The sequence below is a fragment of the Carassius carassius genome, chromosome 16 (genome assembly GCF_963082965.1).
Source record: "Carassius carassius chromosome 16, fCarCar2.1, whole genome shotgun sequence".
In the NCBI taxonomy this organism is placed as follows: Eukaryota; Metazoa; Chordata; class Actinopteri; order Cypriniformes; family Cyprinidae; genus Carassius; species Carassius carassius.
Genome location: NC_081770.1, coordinates 14094889 through 14120545, shown reverse-complemented (window position 1 = coordinate 14120545; position 25657 = coordinate 14094889). Strand labels below are relative to the sequence as shown.

Sequence of the window (25657 nt, the reverse complement as noted above, 5' to 3'; positions counted from 1 at the left end):
TCAGGACTTTACTAGCATAAAGAGACAAAAAAAATCAGTGAAGAGAAATTATTTTTATTCAGTAATAGACAAATCACTTCAACAGCCTTCAAACATTTTAAGTACAAAATAACTTGAAGCAACAACAACAACAAAAAAGGAAACTGGCAACATTTATATAAACTAAAATTACATTCAAACAATTTGAATAAAGATAAAACTCAATTCATCAGTCCTTTTAAATCACATGAACTGTGTTTTTCAGGTTAAATTGACTCTAAAACTGGAAATATTCATTCAGATGTTACTGAGATTTTGTCAAGTGCTTCATTCAGTGTCCATCAATGAACCACATTACACAGACATAGTTAATACTGATAACTATTGCAGAACATTTTGTTAAATAGCACATTATTATTGTGCTTTACATAATGGCACCTTTCTTCAGAAAATAAAAACGTCATATGAGTAAATGCATCACATGTAGGCTACTTAAGCATTCACTACATACCGAATGCACATAGAAACTTCTTATGACATAATTAAACGAATCTGAGATTATATTACTGGATTGATATTTTAGAAATAAAAATATTCAGCAATAAATTATAAATGACCTGTGTTCATGGTCTTATGTTCAGAGTAGGAGTGCTGAAATTACTGCTTCAGAATACACAGATACTTTTCAAAAGGCAGTTATTTGACATTTTGAAAGTTTGAAAATTTAGCCTTTTGTCCCATATGTGGTTATCTACCAACAGAGAATCAAATCCTTTTTCCCCTATTATAAATCTAACAGAGGGCCAGCAGAGGGAGCCATGAGCACAGTGCATCCTACAGTACTGAACACGTGACCTTTTTGTATTATAATGTAATAAACAGAGCTGTTTGATCATACAGTCTACACGATCATCTTCTCAAAAACAACTTCTGAATACACCGTCTGATCGTGTCCGTTAGCCCCCTGTAATAGACACACATGAGGAAATCAAGAGAGAGATGAGAGCACAGTAATGATACTACATATGCTTAAAGCACAGTCAGAATATGAAAATGACCAATAATACACAAATCATTTCAATAAACTGATTTGTGAGATTTATTATTATTATTATTATTGTTCCCACAGAGACAGTTCAAATAGGAAAATAAGTGTCCCATTGGATTCAGAACCTATTCATGGGAAATCTGTGAAGATATAAGCACATGCAGAGAAAATGCAGAAATAATGGACAGTCAAAGCATCAAAAGTCACAGCCAATGCACATGAATCAAACAGCAGATCCTTAGAGTGATCTGAGGGCTTGAATCATGTTCAAATAAAATGAAATGCCATTTTTAGGGACGGATTCATTACTCGATCCTTACAGAAAACAAATCAGAAGCACTTTAAGAACCATTAAATCCAGAGTGTTAAAGGATATAGCATCATGTATTTAAACAAACTACAGCAGTTAAGCAAGATTTCTACAAGCAAAGAGATTTAGTGCAGACAATTATAGCAAACATATCTTACCGTATCCTGATCTCTATGTTTAATTAATGCAGTATAATCAACCTCCACCTCATTACTCTGAGCTGTTTGGTAATAAATGATAAAATAATGATAATAATAAAAAAAGTTTAAGTGGTATTTCCAAGATTTTTTTGACACTTCTATATATTTAGTTGTATGTAAAACTTACCCTCTTGTTTGGCTTGTATATAGTTTCTGCGTCGACAGATCATCATCACAACTACAGCTGGGATCACTAACAGCAGCAAGACCAAGAGAAACACAACTAGAAGAAGAGAAGTCTGGTTGGATTCTGTAATGGTTAAATCACAAACAGTCATTAGATTAATGCAAGGGACAAGTGACATGAACAAAAAAACACAAAAAAAAATAAAAATAATAATACCTATTATTCCACATCGTGCTCAGTGTACTCCGCTAAATTGAATAAAGCAATTTCCCAGCTAAGAAATGTATATTTGAAAAACTCGTGTTGAAGGGTATCGATAACAGCATATTGTTCTTACTTTATTTTTTTACATTCCAAGAAGGTTAATGATAACATTCATCAAGAATAAAATGGATATTCCCAAAATGTATTTCTTAGAATTTGTTCACTAAACCATAACCATAATCTTCAGTAAAGACATCATGAAGACATTCAAAGAACATTGTTCTAAGAATATTCTCTCAAGTTCAACATCAAAAGAACACTTATCAGATAATACTAATGTTATATGAATGTTCTAAAAATGTTATTTAAAGAACATTTCATCATAACATTTATCTTACCCTTTACAGAACATTAGTGAAGGTTCCGTGTCAGCTGGGATGCTAATGCTCATACACACTCTGTCCTTGAAGTTTAATTTCTATCATTTATATAGCTAGGAATATAACCTTTCTATAATGTGCTTGGAAACCCAAAATTAAGAGCACGAACACACACACACACACACACCTGAAAAGGTGTGATTAGTCAAAATGCTTAATTTGTGTGAGCCAGTGTAAATACAACTACCTCAATAAAACATTCGACTGATAAACCAGCATGACATTATTAACTGCATCAAACATCCAATTATAGACTCTTAAGGGAGTTTTAACACGAGCAGTTATTAGGTGAAAGTGAAAGCAACTCGTCAAAGTAAATGCACCCAGTGTAAAAGTCACAAATACTGTCATACCTGAATTTGGCTGACAATGTTGAGTGACGTCCAGATGTGTGGTCTGGTTTGTGATGGGATTGTTGATCACACAGCTGTAGGTGTTGTTATCCTGATATTCCACCTCCAGAGGTAGAGAGAGACTGATGCTGAGATCAGACACACTGATGCTGGACAATAAACTGTTTCCTTTGTACCAGGAGAGAGTCACAGCACTCACATTCACAACTGAACACAACAGCACACATCTGGACACTGATGATGATGATGATGATGATGATGAAAAATGTTGTGAAGAGTCTCTGATTATGACAGGAACAGGCAGAATGCCTAAAAAAACATGAAAGAAAAACAGGAACAGTCAATTATTGATAACGATGTCTTTAAGGATTGTCTATCATCATAGATCAATAACAGTGTGCTTCCAGATTTTCAGTTTTGCATTTGATTTAAAAATAAAAACTCTTTCAATATGATTTCTTCAGTTTACTCACCATAGACAGCGACACTGAAGCTCTTGAGTTTAATCTCTCCACTGATGATCTGTAGTTTATAAAGTCCAGAGTGTAATTTGTTGATGTTTGTGATGGTCAGAGATCCTGTCTGCTCATCTATCTTTAGTCTGTCTCTGAATCTCTCATTATTCTCTTTATTATCATATATAGAGATGATCTGTTTATAGATTTCAGCGATACGAGTCTCTGAACTGTGAAATCTAAATGACCACAGTATCTGGTCATCTTTCTTTAGTTCAGTAACATCAGTGTTTAAAGTGACAGAATCTCCCTCCATCACTGATATCACTCTTTCATCTGAATAAACATCAGACACACCTGAAGAAAAGAGTCGGCAAAACAGTCACAGATTATCACCTCAAATATCTTACAGAGTTTATTTTGAAAATAAAAATGAAACTCTATTACAATATCTTTAACATAAGTAATTATAAGTGGTAAAAAATAAAACAAAAGAATCAAGCTTGATTTTTTACACAACTTTTTTTATACAATAACCAGCATCATAATGAAATGCTGGGATAGGGACAGTTCTCCTAAACTGAAGTTTCTGCCATCATTTACTCACCCTGACTGATTTCCATCTGTGGAGCACAAAAGAGGATATTCTGTGTTTTCTTTGTCAATACAGTGAAAGTCAATTGTTGTTTGGACCTCACTGTTCTTCAGAATATCTTCTTTGTGTTCCGCAGATGAAGAACATGAAAGACATACAGGTGAAGAAATGATGACACTTTTCACTAGTTGTCAAATATGGGTTTATTCTCTTCTGTCCTATACTGTGTTTCCCACTTTTGTGAGTGTTTAAAAAAAAGAGGAAACAGCAAAATACCCTTTTTTGCCGGCTATTCCACATACAAGTCATATAAATTTGGAAACACATGATGGAGAGCAAATGACAATTTTGGGCTAAAAACTAAAGTGATTAAATGGCATAGGCTGTAGATTAAGTTTAATATATTTTGGCAAACTGTAGGCTACATCTTTTAAAGTGCTGTGAACTGCACATTCGATTTATTATTTTAACATTCCTTGGTCTAAATTTTCAATCCCTATAGGAGAAAATTCAACGAAGATGACGTTTTAGTTTAACAAGCATCAAACTGTTAGAACATACCGGAGTTTGATTGTATAGTCTATAGGAATAACTGAAGCAATTAAAACATTACTTACCTCCCAAAAGCCAGAGACATAAACAAAAAAATGCACGAAACACCATATTCGTCAAAAGCCAGGAGAGTCTGAAAGCATAAACCGAGACATTTCTGAGAATAATATTCAGAGGTCTCTTCACATAGAGACGAAATCTAAAAAGGCGGCGTCACTGCTGATGCAGCTCTGTTGATCGTGGGTTGGCAGTAATTAACTAGGTAGGACTATCACACAGCCAGACTTGATCGGCTTTTTTCGTTTAATGGAAGCGCAGAAAATGCTTGCTTAAACACAATCATCATTTGTGTTTGCTGATTGTTTGTTTGTTTTTCGAAGTCCTGCGTTTTATTCCAAGGTTTTTGAGGAAAATAGCGCTGACACATCATATCAACGCGAACGCCGTTTTTATTACGCGATTAAAGCGAACAAGCTTTTTTTGCGCACGTGTTTGAAGAAACGTACTCGGTTACTAACGTAACCTCGGTTCTTTCTAGAAGAGGGAACCAGTACTGCGTCTTAGCTAAGACGCTACGGGAAAAGTCTCTTTTCACGATACACTGAAGCAAAAAATTATCCTTAATTTTGAATTATATGCATTTGCAGCAGCACACAGCCATAGGCGAGACAGCTCGCTCATTGGCTGCTCTGCTGCAACTGCACAAGCCTATCGAGTGCAGGCTGATGCAACATCAGACTAGGTTTGAGTATGACCCTTGAGTCATTAGGCCCAAACTCCAAGCACGTCGGGCTCACCAAGAGCGCGTGCAGGTCACCCACACGCTTCACTGAAGCGAGAGCCAACAAGAACACTGTCTTGAATGACAGACATTTGAGGCTAATCGTTTGGATAGGCTCGAAAGGAGAACCCTTCATGGCCTCCAAAACCGTCAAGAGGTCCCATACAGGGACTGACGGAGGTCTGGGAGGATTCAGCCTCCTAGCTCCTCTAAGGAAGCGGATGACCAAGTCGTTCCTTCCTAATGACTGACCGAGCGTTGTCTCAGAAAACGCTGCGATAGCTGCCACGTAAACTTTGAGCGTGGAGGGGGCTCTGCCCTTATCCAACAGCTCCTGTAGGAAGGAGAGAACCTCCGTCACCTCACAACTAAGGGGTGAACGTCCCCGAGCTGTGCACCAGCTGGAGAATACAGACCACTTCGAGGCATACAGCCGTCGAGTCGACGGAGCTCTAGCCTGAGCGATAGTGTTTAGCACTCCCACTGAGAGATCAGCGGGTAACCGTTGAGCTCCCACACATGGAGGGACCACAACTCCGGTTGAGGGTGCCAAATCGAGCCCCTGGCCTGTGAGAGGAGGTCCCTCCTCAACGGCACTGACCACGGGGCAGTGTCTGCTAACTGCATCAAATCTGGAAACCATGGTTGGTTCTTCCAAAGGGCCCTTGATTCGGGGACAAAAACGCGTCAGCGCGTTTTCCACTGCCATCATTTCCAGACAGTTGATATGTTGGAGCTTTTCCCGTTCTGACCACAGGCCAAAGAACGGTCTGCCCTCGAGCAGCGCTCCCCAGCCCGAAGTGGAGGCGTCCATCGACACCACTCTCACTTTCGAGGAAATCCCCAGGCTTACACCTGATTGGTACCAGTCGTTCGCTGTCCAGGGTTTCAAGGCTGCAAGGGGCGAATGCGGAGCAGGCCCAACTGAAAAACTGGTGATGCTGAGGCCATGAGATCTAGCATCTTCTGAAATTCTCTGAGCGAAAAGGTCGCGCCGCAGCGGAGAGAGCTCGCTGCGCACTGAATGCCCAACGCGCGCTGTGGCGACAGCCGCGCCGTCATGGAGCGTGAGTCCAGAGCTATACCCAAGAACAGTATCGTCTGACTGGGGTTCAGCGAACTCTTCGTCCAGTTGACACTGAGACCGAGTTTCTCGAGGTGATCGAGTAAAATGGCCCTGTGCTCCACGAGCTCTGATCGTGATTGCGCCAGAATCAGCCAGTCGTCCAAATAGTTCAGCACTCGCATGCCTCTGAGTCTGAGAGGAGCAAGCGCTGCGTCCATGCACCTCGTAAACGTACGAGGAGCCACGGACAAGCCGAACGGCAGGACTGTAAACTGGTATGTCTGGCCCTCGAAGGCGAATCTCAAGTATCGCCTGTGACGTGACGCTATCTGTTTTTGAAAATACGCGTCCTTTAGATCCATCGACATGAACCAGTCTCCTCTGCGAATATGCGTGAGGAGTTTCCTGGTCGTAAGCATTTTGAAACTGTGTTTCACCAATGCCTTGTTCAGCTGTCTTAGATCCAGTATGGGCCTGAAACCCCCGTCTTTCTTGGGCACTAGAAAGTATCTGCTGTACAGCCCCCCTTCGCTTTGAGCTTGAGATACAGGCTCCACAGCCCCTTTGGTCAACAGTTTTGATATTTTGGCCCGAAGTAGGTTTGCTACTTCTGTTTTGACCGTAGTTTCGACGCGCACTAAAAAGCGCGGAGGGCGTCGAAAAAACTGTAGCGAGTAGCCTCTCTTTATAATGTCTAGCACCCAATCCGAAACCCCTGGAAGCGCTGACCATGCATCTGCATGATTGGCTAAGGGTTGGAGGCGAAGCGCGCTCTTTTGGCTGGGCAACGGCAGCGCTTCGATGTGCTGTAACATGGGCGTTATGCCTGTGACGTTTGAGGCGGGGAGCGCGCTGATCACAGCGGGCAGATCGCTCTTCCTCGACCCCGCCATGGTGCTTAACCGAGTGAGGGAGGGCTGAGCGGGTCCCGTGGGACTCGTGCTGTCTGTGAGTAATTGTGGGCTGTAAGCGTGCACATTTACTGCTTTCGACTCGCTGTCTGCCTGGGCAGAACGCACGTGCATGGGTTTCGTTTTTACAGAAACCACACGCCGTGGGTGACATAGTGTTTGTGGGCACTGAGGAGTGGGCACGTTTACTATGTAGTGCGCGCGATCGACCTGAGTCGCTCTTATGGGCGTGAGCCCTGTGTGAAGGGCTGTGCTTATATGTGGAGATGGGCACTGAGCAGTGGGCATCGTCACTACATTTATAGCACCATCGGCCGTGGCCGGGACACCAGAAATTACACTCTTTTCGGGAAATATCTGGGTAGCCGTGATAACGGCTTTTGTGTGCAGGCAAGCGGGCAACTGTACAGGCTTGCGCGTTGCAGAAAACGCTGAGACAGTCACAATTCCTGGAACCGAAACAGCGGCACACTTGGGTGAGAGCTCGGCCACAGCGGAACTCGTACACCGGCGCTTTCCTAGAAGTGCTAGGATGACTTCGGGGCTTCCGGCCTCACCGTAATCCTCTGCCGTGGTCCCCGCGGCGCAGGGCGACGGCTGGTAGAGCAAGAACGGGCTCCCTTTATAGGGCTAGGCCACACCCGTTTCGGCGGGAAGTGGCATGGAGGGCGCGAGCGCCCTCATTGGTCTGATGTTGCATCAGCCTGCGCTCGATAGGCTTGTGCAGTTGCCGCAGAGCAGCCAATGAGCGAGCGAGCCATCTCGCCTATGACTGTGTGCTGCTGCAAATGCGCTTTACAATAATTCAAAATTAAGGATAATTTTTTGCTTCAGTGTATCGTGAAAAGAGACTTTTCCCGTAGCGTCTTAGCTAAGACGCAGTACGAGAGAACTCTCCTAAGAGATCTAAAGTTAAGGAAACAGCATTCCTGCTACTGTTTTTTTTTTTGGTGTGCCTGTGAACGTTAAGATGAAACATGAGACAGTGTGGTGTGTATTAAAAGAAAAAAAGAAATCAAGGTAATATCTCTATTTTAAGAAAACGAAGAGTAGAATATCAAACAGAACAGAACAGCCTATATAATAATGTTGTGTGCCCAATTTTGTACAATCAAAAATAAGAATAATGTGTGTGTGTGTACATTACATGCTACTACTTGTGAATATCCACCACAAATGCTATTGAACACAATAAATAATTTTAGATATAAATGACACAGTGATATGGAGTGAAAAGTTGCCTAACAAGTTTTTTTTAGTTTCCAAGGGAAAGGTTTTATATGCAAAACATTCTCTGTGAGCTAACCTCTTTCTATAAAGTGAACATGCAAATATTTTCTATATTGTGAATCGCACGTTTAGCCACAAACACACTTAACACATTTTTTTCACATCTTTACTCCTTTGCTATAATCATGACATTTTCAAGATGTATAGGAACCTAGTAACTTGTTTCTCCTTAATCACTTTGAGATATAGAAGATAAATAGATAAATTAGTTAAATATGATAGGTGTCAAGACTGGATTGTTACACGTCAGGAACAAATGATGCAAGCGTGACTAACGTGGCCTGACTGAACTGATGCGATGCTCTTTTTTTTTTTTGCCATTTTTCTCTTTAGATCATCTCAAGCTCTGTCAGCTTGGTTGGGGACCATCGGTGGACAGACATTTATAGGTTTCTCCAAAGATGTCTGATTGGTTCCAAGTCCCAGCTCTGGCTGGGTCACTCGAGGACATTCATAGAGTCGATACTAAGCCACTGCTGCATAGTCTGATGAACGCGCTTCGTTTCCCTCAGACATAAATAAGGAGTTGAGGTTCATCAGACCAGAGAAGGTTTTTTTTTTGTTTGTTTTTTGTTTTTTTTAGTCTGAGAGTTATTTAGGTGTATTTTTGTAAATTCCATTCAGGTTCTCATCTTTAGCAAGGAGAAGCTTGCATTTGGTCACATTGCCATCAAGCCCAGATTGGTGGAATGTCAATGTCACCTCTCTAACCTAGAGATCACCTTTTGATTGCTTAGTTTGGCCAGGAGGCTAGATCTAGATGATTGTTTCAGACATTATCCATTAAGGATTATGGAGGCCAAATGCTCCTGTGAACCTTCAACACAGCAGAATTTAATTGTAGATTCTCCATATCTGTCTCAACACAATCAAGATGTGAAAAAAATGAAGGGGTATGAAGACTGTCTATAGGCACTGTAACTGGAATTTGGCACTTTAATTAGTTAATCCTGCATGAACCCTGAGCACCATAACCTACAAAACTGATTTTGGTCTCAGATGATGAACTTAAAACATTAGTTTGCTGTAAGGTGAAGTTAAGGGACAACATGCCCTTCACCTAAACCACCAACCCACCCACACACACGTAAGTGCTCGCCACACACCTACCACACGCAAATCAACAGACTTCAGCCAGTAGCCTTCATACACCACAACACATCTTGCTTTTGCTCATAAACGGAGCTGGAAAGTGTGTCACAGTGCATGAATAACCTCATGTGCTTTCCAAAACAAAACAAAAACTCAGAACTCAGGTTCTGCGCAGAATTGCACAAATGCAACGCGTTATACATAAATGCAATGAAAACTGTCCAACTTTCCAAATGATACTTTCCATAAAAGATATGAGATGATTTGCATTTTCAAAGCTTTGCTTAACATCTATTATGAACTTTATTTGCATGCAGGTGTGTGTTGGAAGAAACTCGGTATAAATTAGAAGGCCTATTACTCCTGCTGGTCTCTTTGAAAATATAAATCTACAGCAAATGTTTTAAATGTTTATCACATTATTACTGGACTAATGTCAGAGAAAAGCAATACCAGTAACTGGCTCCATGCTGATATAAACAGATAAACTATTTTGTCCACATGACTATAAATCTTAACAGTTTACAGTAAATAGTGCAGTGTCTAATTCTGATGCAACATTGGGTTTACTGTATATACAGTACATCTTCTGTTCTGAGACACACTTAGATAAAGCATCATAAAAATCAGTTCATCTTTAGGCCATGACAGTCTGATTATGGAGAGACAACACACTCCATAATCCGGAGTAACAAGTTTCCCTCATGTAATACTGAAATTTGAATGTAGTCTGACAAATCAACAGTGATGTTAGATAATAGCTGAAAGTCTTTCTCACTACCATCTCTGCATATTTCTATTTTTGTCTGTATACTCATTTTTAGGTCTATGATTTTTTAAATCATAAATCTTAGGTACATTCTGAGGTATATTTGTATATAAAAATAACAAAGGCATCTAAATGATATGATACCTTATTCTTAGAGAATGTGAATTTCATCCACTGAAACAAACTCTTTTAACAACTCTGGTCAAGTCATGTCACATCAATCAATAAAAATAAAAAAAACTTAAAAAAAAAAAATAATGGCATCACATAATTTAGTCATAAATGTACATTTCATAATTTCAACTTTAACCCTACTGACACCAATGACATAAAATCAAGGGGGAATGTTGGTTTTAAATTTACAAGATAAATTACTTATATTTTACACACGTAATTAAAAATAAATTAATTATTAAAGTCTTAGAAGTGGCATTTTATTATTCACATTTTATTCAAACTCCATCTGGCATCTCACAACCCATCTCTGTTTCCTCTTTCATGTATTATAAAATCGAACACAATAGAAATGGTCTGTGTCTGTGTCTGTGTACAGTAAAAACAGATGGTCTGTGGGGGCAGGGTACTTCCCAGAACGTCTAAAATTACAGTTCAAATAAGCATCATACACAAGAGACCAAAGTACTCTTCATTTAATGTCAGATAGGTGCTTAGGGAAGTATTACAGTCCTTGTTAAGGGAGGAAACATTATTTAAATTTAAACAAAATAAAATAAATCTGTGAGAGACAGACGATGCTCCTACAGTCTAGTTTTCATAAGATTGACTCAACTGTATTGTAAGTTATATCTCTGTCTAAAGTTTTAAATATGTGATTTAAAAAAAAAATTCTTAATCTTTCACTCATTGCATCATCATGCTGTTAAAAAACACTATTAACCACAACGTCATGATTAAAGAGAAATAGAATCTAATCAAATGACTGAAAATAATGTCTGATTCTGAAAAATTATTTAAATTAATAAATACAAATGTTATGTATCTGCACATTATTATGGCATAAAGAAACAAACATGAATCAACACAGAGAACATGTTATAGTTTGTTTATTTTCCCACAAACCTACAGCCATTACAAATTATTAAAGATTACTATCTTTAGCTGATTCTACTTACAATGGCAGGCAGCAATAGATGACAAGTAAGCCTAACCTGTTTTAATTATATTAACTTTAGTATATTTGCTTTAAGCTGGGACATTTAAATGACTTATTCAGAATACACAAACAATTTTCTTGTCGATAGAGAAAGACGCTTTTTGTCACACAGAAGTGTAGTTGCTATTATCTACCAGCAGGTACCGATTTGATCATATTTGATGTAAAACACTATAGGGCGCCGTTTGTAAAGCGGCTCATGCTGAAAATAACAACAACATTTTGTCACATTTAGCTACAAACAATGTAAAAAAAAAACTGGTATAAATTTTTGACGGTCACTTTTTAGCACATTTACAACAATATTTGTCAAGATATTTGAAATAGTTAAATATAAATATTAAATGTTAAATCTAAATCTAAATGTTAAATCTAAATGTTAAATATAAATATAAATATAAATGTTAAATCTAAATGTTAAATCTCAATCTAAATGTTGCATTTAAATGTTTCAGGTGAAACAAAATATTTAGCTTATATGCTCATTCAAAATACCGATGAGGTCAGTGTCTGTGCATCCTGTCAAATAAGTAACGAATAAAAACCATCTCATCCGAGGAAATTGACTCTTGGACAGAGATTATCATGATAATGACTACCGTATTTTCCGGACTATAAGTCGCACTTTTTTTCATAGTTTGGCTGATCCTGCAACTTATAGTCAGGTGCGACTTATTTATCAAAATTAATTTGACATGAACCAAGAGAAAACACGACCATCTACAGTCGCGAGAGGGCGCTCTATGCTGCTCAATGCTCCCGTAGTACAACTAATCAGCATAGATCGCACTCACACGGCTGTAGACGGTAATGTTTTCTCTTGGTTTTTGGGTCGAAATAAATGTGACTTATAGTCCGGTGCGACTTATATATGTTTTTTTCCTCATCATGACGTATTTTTGGATGGATGTGACTTATACTCAGGTGCAACTTATAGTCCGAAAAATACGGTACCTAAAATAATTAACACGTTTGGAGAAACTGTATTTGAAGAGTAGGCTAGTGTCACTTTTATGATAAGTGTGGGGCTTATGATGAACTGTAGCCATAATAGCCAGACACGAGGGGTCTCACTTTGACTGAATGTTATGTCCTCACCATAGACTGTATCACTCATCATGTCATCACTCTCTGTCATGTTCGCATGCTTAAACGACCGCAAGAGCCTATTTCCCGCCCGCCCCTGACCAGTTACGGTAACTATTGACGCTACTGTCATTCAAAATGTCCAACGAATGGGCGTTAGCCGAGAGCATAGGCTCTTGCTGGCGTTTAAGCATGCGAACATTTTCATAAAAGTGACACTAGCCTACTCTTCAAATACAGTTTCTCCAAACGTGTTTATTATTTTAGGTAGTCATTATCACGATAATCCATGTTCAAGAGTCTATTTCCTCGGATGAGATGGTTTTTATTTGTTACTTATTTGACAAGATGCTATAAGCACACACTGACCTCATCGAGCTTTTATTTTGGCACTTCCGGTTATTGGCATTTTGAATTTGCATATTAGCTAAATAATTAGTTTCAACCGAAACATTTAGATTCAACATTTAGATTTAGATTTAGATTTAACATTTAGATTTTACATTTAGATTTAGATTTAGATTTAACATTTATATTTTACATTTAGATTTAGATTTAACATTTATATTTAACATTTAGATTTAAAATGTATATTTAACATTTAGCATTTAGATTTAACATTTAACATTTAGGTGTAACATTTAATATTTATATTTAACTATTTAAAATATCTCTAAGTTGACAAATATTGTTGTAAATGTGCTAAAAAGTGACCGTCAAAAATTCATACCAGTTTTTTAAACATTGTTTGAAGCTAAATGAGACAAAATGTTGCTGTGATTTTCAGCATGAGCCGTTTTACAAACGGCGCCCTATAAAACACACAACATAGTCAGCAGATTGAGCCTCAGCACAATGATTATTTATGCATTCAATGGTACTGTGTCTCTATTTAATACATGTGTACATATAGTTCTTTAGCTTTCTCCCCTCCTTTTTGTCCTGTTATCATAACTATTGCTTCATGATCAGAACTTGGATAGTATAATGTGGATGGCTTTGAAAATACTTAGTATTTAGAAAAAATAAATAAATAAATTGTGGTTTGTCCAAATCTTACCAAGACTTGGGAATGAAAATACGCGATCAAATATCCCACTCAAATAAATGTCTACTCAAGAGAGCTTCATGATCAAGTAAGTACATGCACAGGTACACACAAGAACAGAACTTTTAAACTAAAAAAAAAAAACACAGTCAATGCACTTAAAACTACCAACAGATCATGAGTGCCATTTAAGATCTTGAGTCATATATGGACAAGATTAAATGCATTTTACTTTTTAGGTTAGGGCAGGTTTCATTATTCAGGGCACAAGAGAACAAGCAAGAATCAGTGCAATAAATAAAAAGCCCAGTTTTTATTCATATAATATATGTAGATAACAAACATAACTTTACAGTTCCTGGGCTGTTTGTAGTAAATGTTGGATCAGTATAATCCAATCTTATGTGAATGAAGAAAGATACTATCCATCATAGCCTGTTAAACTACTTATGAAGCATATCAAACTACTTGAATTCATTAATTATTTAGCCATGTCAGAAGTCATCTCAGCTGCAGTGAGTGCTAGTAGGCATGGAGAAACTAGTTCTTCTCTGGCAGTTTGTGATGATGGTCCAGGTCAATGACATCATCACTAGAGTGTCAACCTAAATTTTATTATATTTTGTGTGTTGACAATGTGTATGTTGATAGATGGTACCAAGATCATTTGTTCAATGTGTTAAGGTTATGAAGGATACAAGAGTCATTGTTTGTTTGAATTATTTATTTATTTTGTAAGTTTACATTTTACAGCACATGTTAGATCTTGCATGTCTAATCCAGTGTTTGGAGGTGGGTTCTGGTAGTGCGCCTATCCGGAACGTACCATTTTACAAAATGGAGGGAGACATGAGTGCTATGGAGTGTTAATGTTTGAGTGTTTGTTATGCATGCTATGTATGTTTGTATTATGGTTTCTTCATGTAAAAAATGAGTTTATGAGAATGTATATTAGTTATGTAGCTACTAATGCTTTGCTGTGAAAGTCTGTATTGAGTGGTTTTGAGAAAGGTTCCTCCCCGTAAATATGGTTTGATCCACCAGTGTTTGGGCGGGAAATTTGTGTATTTAAACAATGGTCTGATCAGAGTAAAGGAGGTTGCATCCTGTGAATTCTGTGCCATTGTGAGAACTTGTCTGAGGTGAGACATGCTGATTATTATGTGGATGTACCACTAGGCATTGTTGAGTGCCAGTTTTTGCTGCTCACAGCATTTTGTTTTTGATTTTTTTTAGCACCAGTGTATGTTGCATTAAGTGTTTTGTTTTGTTTTTTTGTTTTGTTTCTTTGTTTTGTTTTTTGTGCACCACATGGACTGCTTCTAGAAAATGCAGCTTCTAAAATAAATCACAACTGGCATTTTGAAAATCAGTCCCGTGTACTGAGCCTTCCTACCTTCTCCCAGGCCTTTCGGCTTTTCTCTACATGACACAGTTATTACTTTAAAAATCATTATGTGTAAATGTGTAAAATCATTATGGTCATATACCGACAAAACCTAATTAGTACAGAGAGAATGTTTCATAATATTTATTATTCAGACCCTTCACAAACCACTACAGCAGGATATGAAATTAGACCACAACACAAATATCAAGAACAAACTGCAGCCACCATAAGCTTCAGCACATTACTATTTGAATAAATAACCTGAACTGGATTTTTCAGTAGAGAGTGACTCCTAAACATTATCACAATTTTTATAATTTGAATTTTTAATATGATAGGCAACAATAAATAAAAAAATGCCTTTTTTATTATTATTGGACGAAATGTTAGTTCCCTTTCAGTCGGTCACTTTCGATGCCACATCTGTGACCAGGCAGCAGGTGCAATGCATATCAGCTTTTTGCTTCGAAGCCGAGCGACAGTATCGTTCTGCTTACCTCAACTGTGTCTACAGTGAACTGCGAGTTCAGCACGCTCTGTGAAGCTTCCTGTGTTGGCGAGACGGCGCTACAGTGGCGGTCGTTCCAGTGTCGAGTGGGTTGCACACTTCAGGCTGCACTACTCCCTGTCTTTGGCAAGCGGCCATCTCCCCTATGCGCCTCAGCACTAAAAGAGAATTTCCTAAAAGAGCAATTTTCTCTAAAAGAGCTCCACGGGTGTGGCGACGGATCGTCCTTTTAAGGATGCCGTTTCACCTGTGCGTTTCTGGGTGCGGTCATTACCTGGCACTGGGTGATGGTCACAATCGCTGCCTAATGTGTCTGGGCGTCAAGCACGCTGAGGTGGCTTTCGTGGATGCGTCATGTTCTCATTGCGAGAAGATGACCATTTTGGAGCTGCGAACCAGGCTCCGCTACCTTCAGGGGGGTGGAGACCTGCTGCCTCTGCCGCCGATCTGGGGCTCGTTCTGGCAGACAGACGAGATCCACTTCCGGCAGTAGCACGGGCGGTTTGAGGATCACAGTGGTGGCAAACCCCGCAGGGAACCAACCCTCTGGGGACCACCACTCCTCTTGCACCTCCAATCCAGTGAAGCAACCCATGGAACGCACTGGGCCCTCTTCAAAGAGCATACAGACTGAGGCGATACGACACATCCTGCCCCGGCGGGCACCTGCTGCCTTCTCCCGTCTGCCGGCCGCAGTGCCCCAGCCTGCTCGTCGCAGAGGGCGGCCCCCTGCGTCTGCCCCCGCGCCGTATCCGCAGCAGCCTCCAGCAAAGCAGCGCCGTGGAGCCGGGCGTGGGTGGGCAGCCCCACCTGTCCAGGCGCCCGCCAAACCTGGCGGTAAACAAGGAGCAAGCGGCCTTGAGACAGGCGACCCAGAGATGGAGGGATCTGCTCTTCAGGAGATGGTGAACGCACCACTCCCTCCCCCTGAAGAACGGGTGCAGAATCTTTTGTTTCATTTTTTCCCACCATTGGCATCACGGCTGACAGTACCCAAATACTCGACAAAAGAGCAATTTCCCTTATTTCTGGGTCCCAGGAGGGCACGGAGAGTTGCGAACGGCCAAGCTATGGACCTCACTCATCCTCCTCCTTTGCCAGATGGCAGCAGCAGGTGGTTCGAGAGTGTCAACAAAGGCCTCACTCACGCACCCTCTGCCAACCCGTGGAACCAGATGAGCCCTACACCCCACACTCGCACCACACTCCAGCCTGCTCACAAGCCGCCTGAGTTGGGTCCCTGTGTTCCACCTCGCTGCCCCTCTGCGGGTACGGCTGTGGTTCCGCTGGTCCCACTGTTGTACGGTTTTTAAGCGCCTGGTCAGCGCTACCCAGCCCGCTGGCTTCTGTGAACCATCAGCCTCGGCTATGTGATTCAGTTTGCCCGGCGTCCCCCAAGATTTGCGGTTTTTAGATCATTTGTGCGAGCACAGGGATGACCTCTCACTGCCAGTTGTTCTACTCCCTGACCGAGGGAACTCTCGGCATGGACGCACTGGCACACAGCTGGCCGCGGGACCTGTGCAAGTGTGCGTTTCTCCCAGTGAGCCTTCTCACACAGACACTGTGCAAAGTCCGGGAGGACGGGGAGCAAGTCTTGCTAGTAGCGCCATATTGGTCTTCTCGGACCTGGTTCCCCGAACTACTGCTCCTCTCGACAGCCCCTCCTTGGCCGATTCCTCTGAGGAGGGATTTACTGACTCTTGCTGCGGTTGCTGTACCGCCGCTGAGCTGCCAAGTCTCCTGCTCGGCTCCTCAGTAAAAACCTGGTATGCATTGCACCTGCTGCCTTCTTATACTCAAGCAGTGATCAGCGCAGCTGGATGCAATAATTGCATACCAATGTGCATTGGCTCGTTTAGTTTACTATCGAAGCGATATCCCATATTCGTCGGTCACCGACGTGGTGTCTCGGTTCCCTCCTTCAGGGAACGAAGGTTACCATACGTTGTTGACTCCGAGATGTGTGGTTACGGTTATCTACTAGCAGAGGCTAACTTGACCATGCCAACCAGTTTAACCCATTAACACACTGATTCCTGTAATTCACATGAACAGTCAGCAGAGGAAGCCATCAGCACAGAGAATAGATACACACTGAAAAAAATGCTAATCTAAAAATTGTATCATCTAAATGATCTGATCTAATTGAGTTTTATTAAACTCAAAAATATATTTTAACATCCAAAATACACAAAATTCCTTCATATTATCAGAAAAAAAGTCATATACTTTGTGCAAGTAAACAATTGTATGGACTCTATAAGGTAACATTTGCAGGTTATCACTTTTTACAGTATAGAATGCATTTGAGCTAGTTGTACCCTGAAAATCATGGTTAATTGGCACATCCTACTATCATTGAGATGATGGTATATAATCCTAACAACATCTTAACACAACTTCTGAATACACCATCTGATCCCATCCATTAGCCTCCTGTAAGAAAAGAGATGCACATCAGTAAGTCAAGAACAGAGCTGATCCTACACAAGCTTAAAACACGGATTCAGAGAGTCCTATAGGTTTCAGCTTCATATCAAAATATAATAATTATTTTCTTGCTCTAGGGTATCACCTTTGTAACATGTTAAAATATATTAAAGTGCAAAACATGTTTTCTTAATTTAAATTTTTTTTTATTCCACATACAAGTCATACAGGTTTGGAAACAATTTGCATTTTTGGCTAGATATTGTACTTTTAAATTGATTGGATATCCCATATATACATTAAGGTTTAAATTAAATTCAGTGTGAATTGCTCCTTTAATATTCCAGGATCAAAGTTTTCAAACCCTATGCAGAAATTCAATAAAGATGAAGAACCTTTTACACTATCATAACCGTTCCTGCCTGTATTACAAGAAATATACCTGTAAAAAATATATAACTTACCATCTAAGAGCAATAAATAAAAACAGAAAAATGCATGAAACACCCGCCACATGTCTGAAAATAATAATCAAAAAGCTCTTCACGTTTCAAAAACCTTCTTCAAAGAGGCGGCGTCTCATTTGCTGATGCTCTTTCACTGACTGTGGGTCGGCTGTTTCAGTCTGAAAAAATATTAAATAGCCTTTCACACACAGACCTTTTTACCTCCACTTTTTATTTAGTCATTAAATACATTTAATTGAAGCACTGAAGAAGAAGAAAACACTTGCCTATACATGATCATTTGCATTTATTTATTTATTTATTTACAGTTACTAACTTGCATTTTGTTCCAAAACAGTGACTGACTTTCTTCTATTAAACAAATGTCATTGCAGTAAAATTCAGTGTTGTTTGGACCCCAGAGCTCTTCAAAACACAGCTTTTGTGTTTCGCAGAAGAAGAACATCACATGAATGACATGAGGGTGAATAAATGATGACAGAAAATATTTTCCTCTAAGTACAGACTTCACACTTGTTGGTGGGCTTGAGATCTGATTGAAGGATGGATTGGGGACTGTTCATGGTTAATTAATAACTGTGTGAAGTTCATCAATTATGAAATGAGTTCAATTCATCTATAAAGCAGTTCTGTTGACAACGGTGATGTTACCATCCAACTTAGTTCAGTTTAATTTAAAAAAATAATAATAAAAATAACTTATCACAAATAATATAAAAAAAATACGGGTGAATTCGGGGAAATCACTGGGAAAAAATGCAGTTAACTTGACTTCACCCCTATATCTGTCATCATTTCATTAGTTGTTAAATGTTATTTTATATATAATTACAGTTTCATTGGTCTGAAAGTCAAATATTTCTAGGATGCTTGAGGTTGAGTAAATCCTGCTGTAATTTTCATTTTTGGGTGAACTCTCCCTTTCATTAGAAAATCACTTTAGATCACCTGAGCTTCACTCTGGTTGTTCACACACTGCTGTTTTCATCATAATGTTCATTTGTGGATGTGACAAAACCACATATTTAACACCCACACTCACACTGAATTCTGCTTTGTACATTTAAGCAGAAAAATAACCAGACGCACTGAGATCAGACCCCTGACGCACTGACCTCATTAAGAGTTCAGCATTTGCCACCAAGGTCTTTAAAAACAGACATCGCAATGCAGTTGTGTAATGTCAAACTGTAATAAGGTTTATTCATGAATAGATTGTTCAATCAGTTAACCACTCAGAGACAATTGAAAAAGTATTCATGATGTTAAGGTTATGATGTTAAACTTTCACACATGTAATGCTCTTCCCCATATCTCACTTACAAATACAGTTCACATCCAGTGAAACCACAGGCTTTAGCTTTAACCATACTGTCAATAATGTAAGAATCCAATCTTATGACTGAAAACAACATTTGATCCTGAGATTCATAAAAACAGAATTAAAAATATGTATCAGTTTTACATGAATAACATCAGGGCTTTATTGTGTCATAAAGAGACAAATAATCAGTGCAGAGAACATTTTTAATATTGCTTGTTCAGTAACAGACAAATCACTTCAACAGCCTTCAAACATTTCGAGTAGAGAATTTAAGTGAGGCAAAAAAGGTAACAGGCAGCATTTATATAGACTCAAATTACATTCAAACAATTTAATAAAAAAAAAAACTAAATTCATCGGTCACATTAAATCACATGAACTGGGTTTGTCAGGTAAGATTGACTCTAAAACTGGAGATATTCAGATGTTACTGAGATTTTGTCAAGTGCTTCATTCCTTGTCCATAAATTAACCACATTACACAGACATAGTTTATACTGATAACTATTGCAGAACATTATTTTCTGTGTTTTAATTTACATTACAACACCTTGCTTCAGAAAATAAAAACGTCGTATGAGTAAATGCATCACATGTAGGCTACTGAAGCACTCACTCCCGAATGCACATAAAAAATTATTACTTGCTGATTACAATATTTAATGTGCAAATTTATAAACAGATTACACCATAATGAAAAATAATTTAGAGAACCTGAGATTATATTCTTGAACTAATATTTTACAAATATTGGAAGGCAGCAATAAATTACAAATATTTAAAAAACATGTTTTTTTATGTCAATGTAGCTTTTTGTCCCACAGGTGATTATCTACCAGCAGAAGGTCAAACCCATTTTAGCATCCTGTAAATCTCACAGAGAGCCAGCAGAGGGAGCCACGAGCACAGCGATTATACAAGCATCCTACAGTACTGAACACGTGACCTTTATGTATTTGTGTACGAGTAAATTACAATCCCTGAAATGTGACATGTGGTCTTTCTTAATAAAGTTTAAAAAAATATATTCTGAAATTCAGTCATGTGTAGCTAGAACCAGTGCATTTGCGGTTTAACTGGGGTTTTGAGCTTTGCTACACTGACATACACCTCAACATGCTCTGCACCAGTAGTAGAGGCATACAGTCTACATGATCATCTTCTCAAAACTACTTCTGAATACACCGTCTGATCGTGTCCGTTAGCCCTCTGTAAGAGAAACACATGAGGAAATCAAGAGACACAGCACAGTAATGATACAACACATGCTTAAAGCACAGTCAGAATATGAAAATGACAATTAATACACAAATAATAACAATCAATGAAAAAAACACACTATGTGAGATGGGGTTATTTTTATTCCCACAAAGACCGTTAAAATAGTTAAAGAAGTGTCTCATAGGATTCAGAGTCTATTCATAGGAGCTTTGTGACGATATAAGCACATACAGAGAAAATGCAGAAATAATGGACAGTCAATTGCAATGATTCCAATAGATTCATTACTCGATCCACAAAAGAAAACAAGCAAGCATAAGCACATTAAGAACCATTAAATCCAGATTTTTAAATACTGTGTATAATGTCTGAATGTTAAAAGATATAACATCATGTATATAAAAAAACTACAGCAGCTTAGCAAGATTTCTACAAGCAAAGAGATTTAGTGCAGACAATTATAGCAAACATATCTTACCGTATCCTGATCTCCATGTTTAATGAATGTTGCTTCAGTATAATCAACCTCCTCCTCATTACTCTGAGCTGTTTGTAATAATAATTTATAAAATAATAAAACAAGTTTAAGAAACCGATATTGTGTTTCCAAGATTTATTTATCTATCTGGTTGTATGTAAAACTTACCCTCTTGTTTGGCTTGTGTGTATTTTCTGCGTCGACAGATCATCATCACAACTACAGCTGGGATCACTAACAGCAGCAAGACCAAGAGAAACACAACTAGAAGAAGAGAAGTCTGGTTGGATTCTGTAATGGTTAAACCACAAACAGTCATTAGATTAATGCAAGGGACAAGTGACATGAACAAAAAAACACAAAAAAAAATAAAAATAATAATACCTATTATTCCACATCGTGCTCAGTGTACTCCGCTAAATTGAATAAAGCAATTTCCCAGCTAAGAAATGTATATTTGAAAAACTCGTGTTGAAGGGTATCGATAACAGCATATTGTTCTTACTTTATTTTTTTACATTCCAAGAAGGTTAATGATAACATTCATCAAGAATAAAATGGATATTCCCAAAATGTATTTCTTAGAATTTGTTCACTAAACCATAACCATAATCTTCAGTAAAGACATCATGAAGACATTCAAAGAACATTGTTCTAAGAATATTCTCTCAAGTTCAACATCATAAGAACACTTATCAGATAATACTAATGTTATATGAATGTTCTAAAAATGTTATTTAAAGAACATTTCATCATAACATTTATCTTACCCTTTACAGAACATTAGTGAAGGTTCCGTGTCAGCTGGGATGCTAATGCTCATACACACTCTGTCCTTGAAGTTTAATTTCTATCATTTATATAGCTAGGAATATAACCTTTCTATAATGTGCTTGGAAACCCAATATTAAGAGCACACACACACCTGAAAAGGTGTGATTAGTCAAAATGCTTAATTTGTGTGAGCCAGTGTAAATACAACTACCTCAATAAAACATTCGACTGATAAACCAGCATGACATTATTAACTGCATCAAACATCCAATTATAGACTCTAAGGGAGTTTTAACACGAGCAGTTATTAGGTGAAAGTGAAAGCAACTCGTCAAAGTAAATGCACCCAGTGTAAAAGTCACAAATACTGTCATACCTGAATTTGGCTGACAATGTTGAGTGACGTCCAGATGTGTGGTCTGGTTTGTGATGGGATTGTTGATCACACAGCTGTAGGTGTTGTTATCCTGATATTCCACCTCCAGAGGTAGAGAGAGACTGATGCTGAGATCAGACACACTGATGCTGGACAATAAACTGTTTCCTTTGTACCAGGAGAGAGTCACAGCACTCACATTCACAGCTGAACACAGCAGCACACATCTGGACACTGATGATGATGATGATGATGATGATGAAAAATGTTGTGAAGAGTCTCTGATAATGACAGGAACGGGCGGAATACCTAAAAAAACATGAAAGAAAAACAGGAACAGTCAATTATTGATAACGATGTCTTTAAGGATTGTCTATCATCACAGATCAATAACAGTGTGCTTCCAGATTTTCAGTTTTGCATTTGATTTAAAAATAAAAACTCTTTCAATATGATTTCTTCAGTTTACTCACCATAGACAGCGACACTGAAGCTCTTGAGTTTAATCTCTCCACTGATGATCTGTAGTTTATAAAGTCCAGAGTGTAATTTGTTGATGTTTGTGATGGTCAGAGATCCTGTCTGCTCATCTATCTTCAGTCTGTCTCTGAATCTCTCATTATTCTCTTTATTATCATATATAGAGATGATCTGTTTATAGATTTCAGCAATACGAGTCTCTGAACTGTGAAATCTAAATGACCACAGTATCTGGTCATCTTTCTTTAGTTCAGTAACATCAGTGTTTAAAGTGACAGAATCTCCCTCCATCACTGATATCACTCTTTCATCTGAATAAACATCAGACACACCTGAAGAAAAGAGTCGGCAAAACAGTCACAGATTATCACCTCAAATATCTTACAGAGTTTATTTGAAAACAAAAATAAAACTCCATTACAATTTCTTTAACGTAAGTATTTACAAGTATGAAAACATAAAACAAAAGAATCACACTTCATTTTTACACAACTGGTTATTACAATAACCAGCATCATAATGAAATGCTGGGATAGGGACAGTTCTCCTAAACTGAAGTTTCTGCCATCATTTACTCACCCTGACTGATTTCCATCTGTGGAGCACAAAAGAGGATATTCTGTGTTTTCTTTGTCAATACAGTGAAAGTCAATTGTTGTTTGGACCTCACTGTTCTTCAGAATATCTTCTTTGTGTTCCGCAGATGAAGAACATGAAAGACATACAGGTGAAGAAATGATGACACTTTTCACTAGTTGTCAAATATGGGTTTATTCTCTTCTGTCCTATACTGTGTTTCCCACTTTTGTGAGTGTTTAAAAAAAAGAGGAAACAGCAAAATACCCTTTTTTGCCGGCTATTCCACATACAAGTCATATAAATTTGGAAACACATGATGGAGAGCAAATGACAATTTTGGGCTAAAAACTAAAGTGATTAAATGGCATAGGCTGTAGATTAAGTTTAATATATTTCGGCAAACTGTAGGCTACATCTTTTAAAGTGCTGTAAACTGCACATTCGATGTATTAAAAAAAAACATTCCTGGGTCTAAGTGTTCAATCCCTAAAGGCGAAAATTAAACGAAGATGACGTTTTAGTTTAACAAGCATCAAACTGTTAGAACATACCGGAGTTTGATTGTATAGTCTATAGGAATAACTGAAGCCATTAAAACATTACTTACCTCCCAAAAGCCACAGACATAAACAGAAAAATGCACGAAACACCATATTCGTCAAAAGCCAGGAGAGTCTGAAAGCATAAACCGAGACATTTCTGAGAATAATATTCAGAGGTCTCATCACATAGAGACGAAATCTAAAAAGGCGGCGTCACTGCTGATGCAGCTCTGTTGATCGTGGGTTGGCAGGTTTAGTCCGAGAAAAATTAACTAGGTAGGACTACCACACGACACAGCCAGACTACTTGCCTCTACTTTTTTCATTTAATAGCCTACGTTTAATGGAGGCGCAGAAAATGCTTGCTTATACACAATCATCATTTGTGTTTGCTGATTGTTTGTTTGTTTTTCGAAGTCCTGCGTTTTATTCCAAGGTTTCTGAGGAAAATAGAGCTGACACATCTTATCAACGCGAACGCCGTTTTTATTACGCGATTAAAGCCAACAAGCGCTTTACAAGCTGCGCACGTGTTTGAAGAAACTAAAGTTAGGAAACAGCATTCCTGCTAGGGTTTCTTGGTGTGCATGTAAACGTTAAGATGAAACATGAGACAGTGTGGCGTGTAAAAAAAAAGACAAGAAAAAATATCAAACATCATCACTAATTTAATATCAGTATTTTAAGAAAATGAAGAGTAGAATATAAAACAGAACAGAGTAGCCTATGTAATAATGTTGTGTACCCAATTTTGTACAATAAAAAATAAGAATAAAGTGTGTGTGTACATTGCATGCTACTACTTGTGAATACCAGCCACCACAAATGCTATTTAAACACAATAAATCATTTTAGATCAAATGACAGAAAGCTGGATATGGAGTGAAAAGTTGCCTAACGAGTTTATTTTCCAAGAGTTTATAAGGAAAACATTCTCTGTGAATTGCAACCTCTTGTCTTTGCATGAAGTGAACATGCCATGCAAATATTTTCTATATTGTGAATGGCACGTTTAGCCACAAACACACTTCACACTTTCAGCCATTTTTTCACATACGAGTGGTAAATGATTTAACACTGAGATATTTTTCTGCAGCTTTACTCCTCTTTGCTATAATCATGACATCCTGAAATCTATAGTGATGCTTAAAATCATGAGACGCAGATTAAAGTTAGCCTTAATCACGTACCTCATGATGTGTCTGAGTTTTCTCCTTAATCATTTTGAGAGAAGACAACTAGATATCAATCAATTATATATATATATATATATATATATATATATATATATATATATATATATATATATATATATATATATATATATATATAGACCTTTTGTTTATAAAAAATTCAATTTGTTGAATTTCTTGTTTAAGGTTAATGTAAGTGAATTCACAGTGCCTGTAAAAAGTCTTCATACCCCTTCATTTTATTTCACATATTGTTATGGTGCATTGTTAGGTTAAACTGCTTGAAATCCCCCTATGGTTTTTCTTTTTTTTTGTGCCATTCTTCTCTTTAGATCATCTCAAGCTCTGTCAGCTTGGTTGGGGACCATCGGTGGACAGACATTTATAGGTTTCTCCAAAGATGTCTGATTGG

At 38.3% G+C, this 25657-nt stretch overlaps 2 protein-coding genes across 2 annotated transcripts; both read right to left on the bottom strand.

Moving 5' to 3' along the window:
- Window positions 1–1628: 1628 nt before the first annotated feature.
- Window positions 1629–22523, bottom strand: LOC132159626 (SLAM family member 5-like). The gene is made up of 5 exons (XM_059569201.1): window positions 22452–22523; window positions 4329–4396; window positions 3135–3473; window positions 2662–2970; window positions 1629–1787 (listed from the first exon to the last, which is right to left on the bottom strand). The coding sequence occupies exons 2-5, from the start codon at window positions 4372–4374 to the stop codon at window positions 1636–1638; spliced, it is 846 nt and encodes a 281-aa protein (XP_059425184.1). The 5' UTR covers window positions 4375–4396; window positions 22452–22523; the 3' UTR covers window positions 1629–1635.
- Window positions 20621–24526, bottom strand: LOC132159617 (CD48 antigen-like). The gene is made up of 6 exons (XM_059569178.1): window positions 24118–24526; window positions 22925–23263; window positions 22452–22760; window positions 21470–21592; window positions 21302–21369; window positions 20621–20811 (listed from the first exon to the last, which is right to left on the bottom strand). Exons 1-6 carry the CDS (start codon window positions 24233–24235, stop codon window positions 20758–20760), a joined length of 1011 nt encoding a protein of 336 aa, XP_059425161.1. The 5' UTR covers window positions 24236–24526; the 3' UTR covers window positions 20621–20757.
- Window positions 24527–25657: the final 1131 nt, after the last annotated feature.

Bases quoted from the DNA above. Each gene is read 5' to 3' on its own strand.
- LOC132159617 (XM_059569178.1), bottom strand. From the start codon at position 24,235: ATGAGACCTCTGAATATTATTCTCAGAAATGTCTCGGTTTATGCTTTC. The intron at 23,264-24,117 runs GTAAGTAATGTT...TCTTTTCTTCAG, and splicing joins ATGTCTGTGGCTTTTGGGAG to GTGTGTCTGATGTTTATTCA. The intron at 21,370-21,469 runs GTAAGTTTTACA...TATTACAAACAG, and splicing joins CACACAAGCCAAACAAGAGG to CTCAGAGTAATGAGGAGGAG.
- LOC132159626 (XM_059569201.1), bottom strand. From the start codon at position 4,374: ATGGTGTTTCGTGCATTTTTTTGTTTATGTCTCTGGCTTTTGGGAG. The intron at 2,971-3,134 runs GTGAGTAAACTG...ATGTTTTTTTAG, and splicing joins CTTCAGTGTCGCTGTCTATG to GCATTCTGCCTGTTCCTGTC. The intron at 1,788-2,661 runs GTATGACAGTAT...TAACCATTACAG, and splicing joins ACATTGTCAGCCAAATTCAG to AATCCAACCAGACTTCTCTT.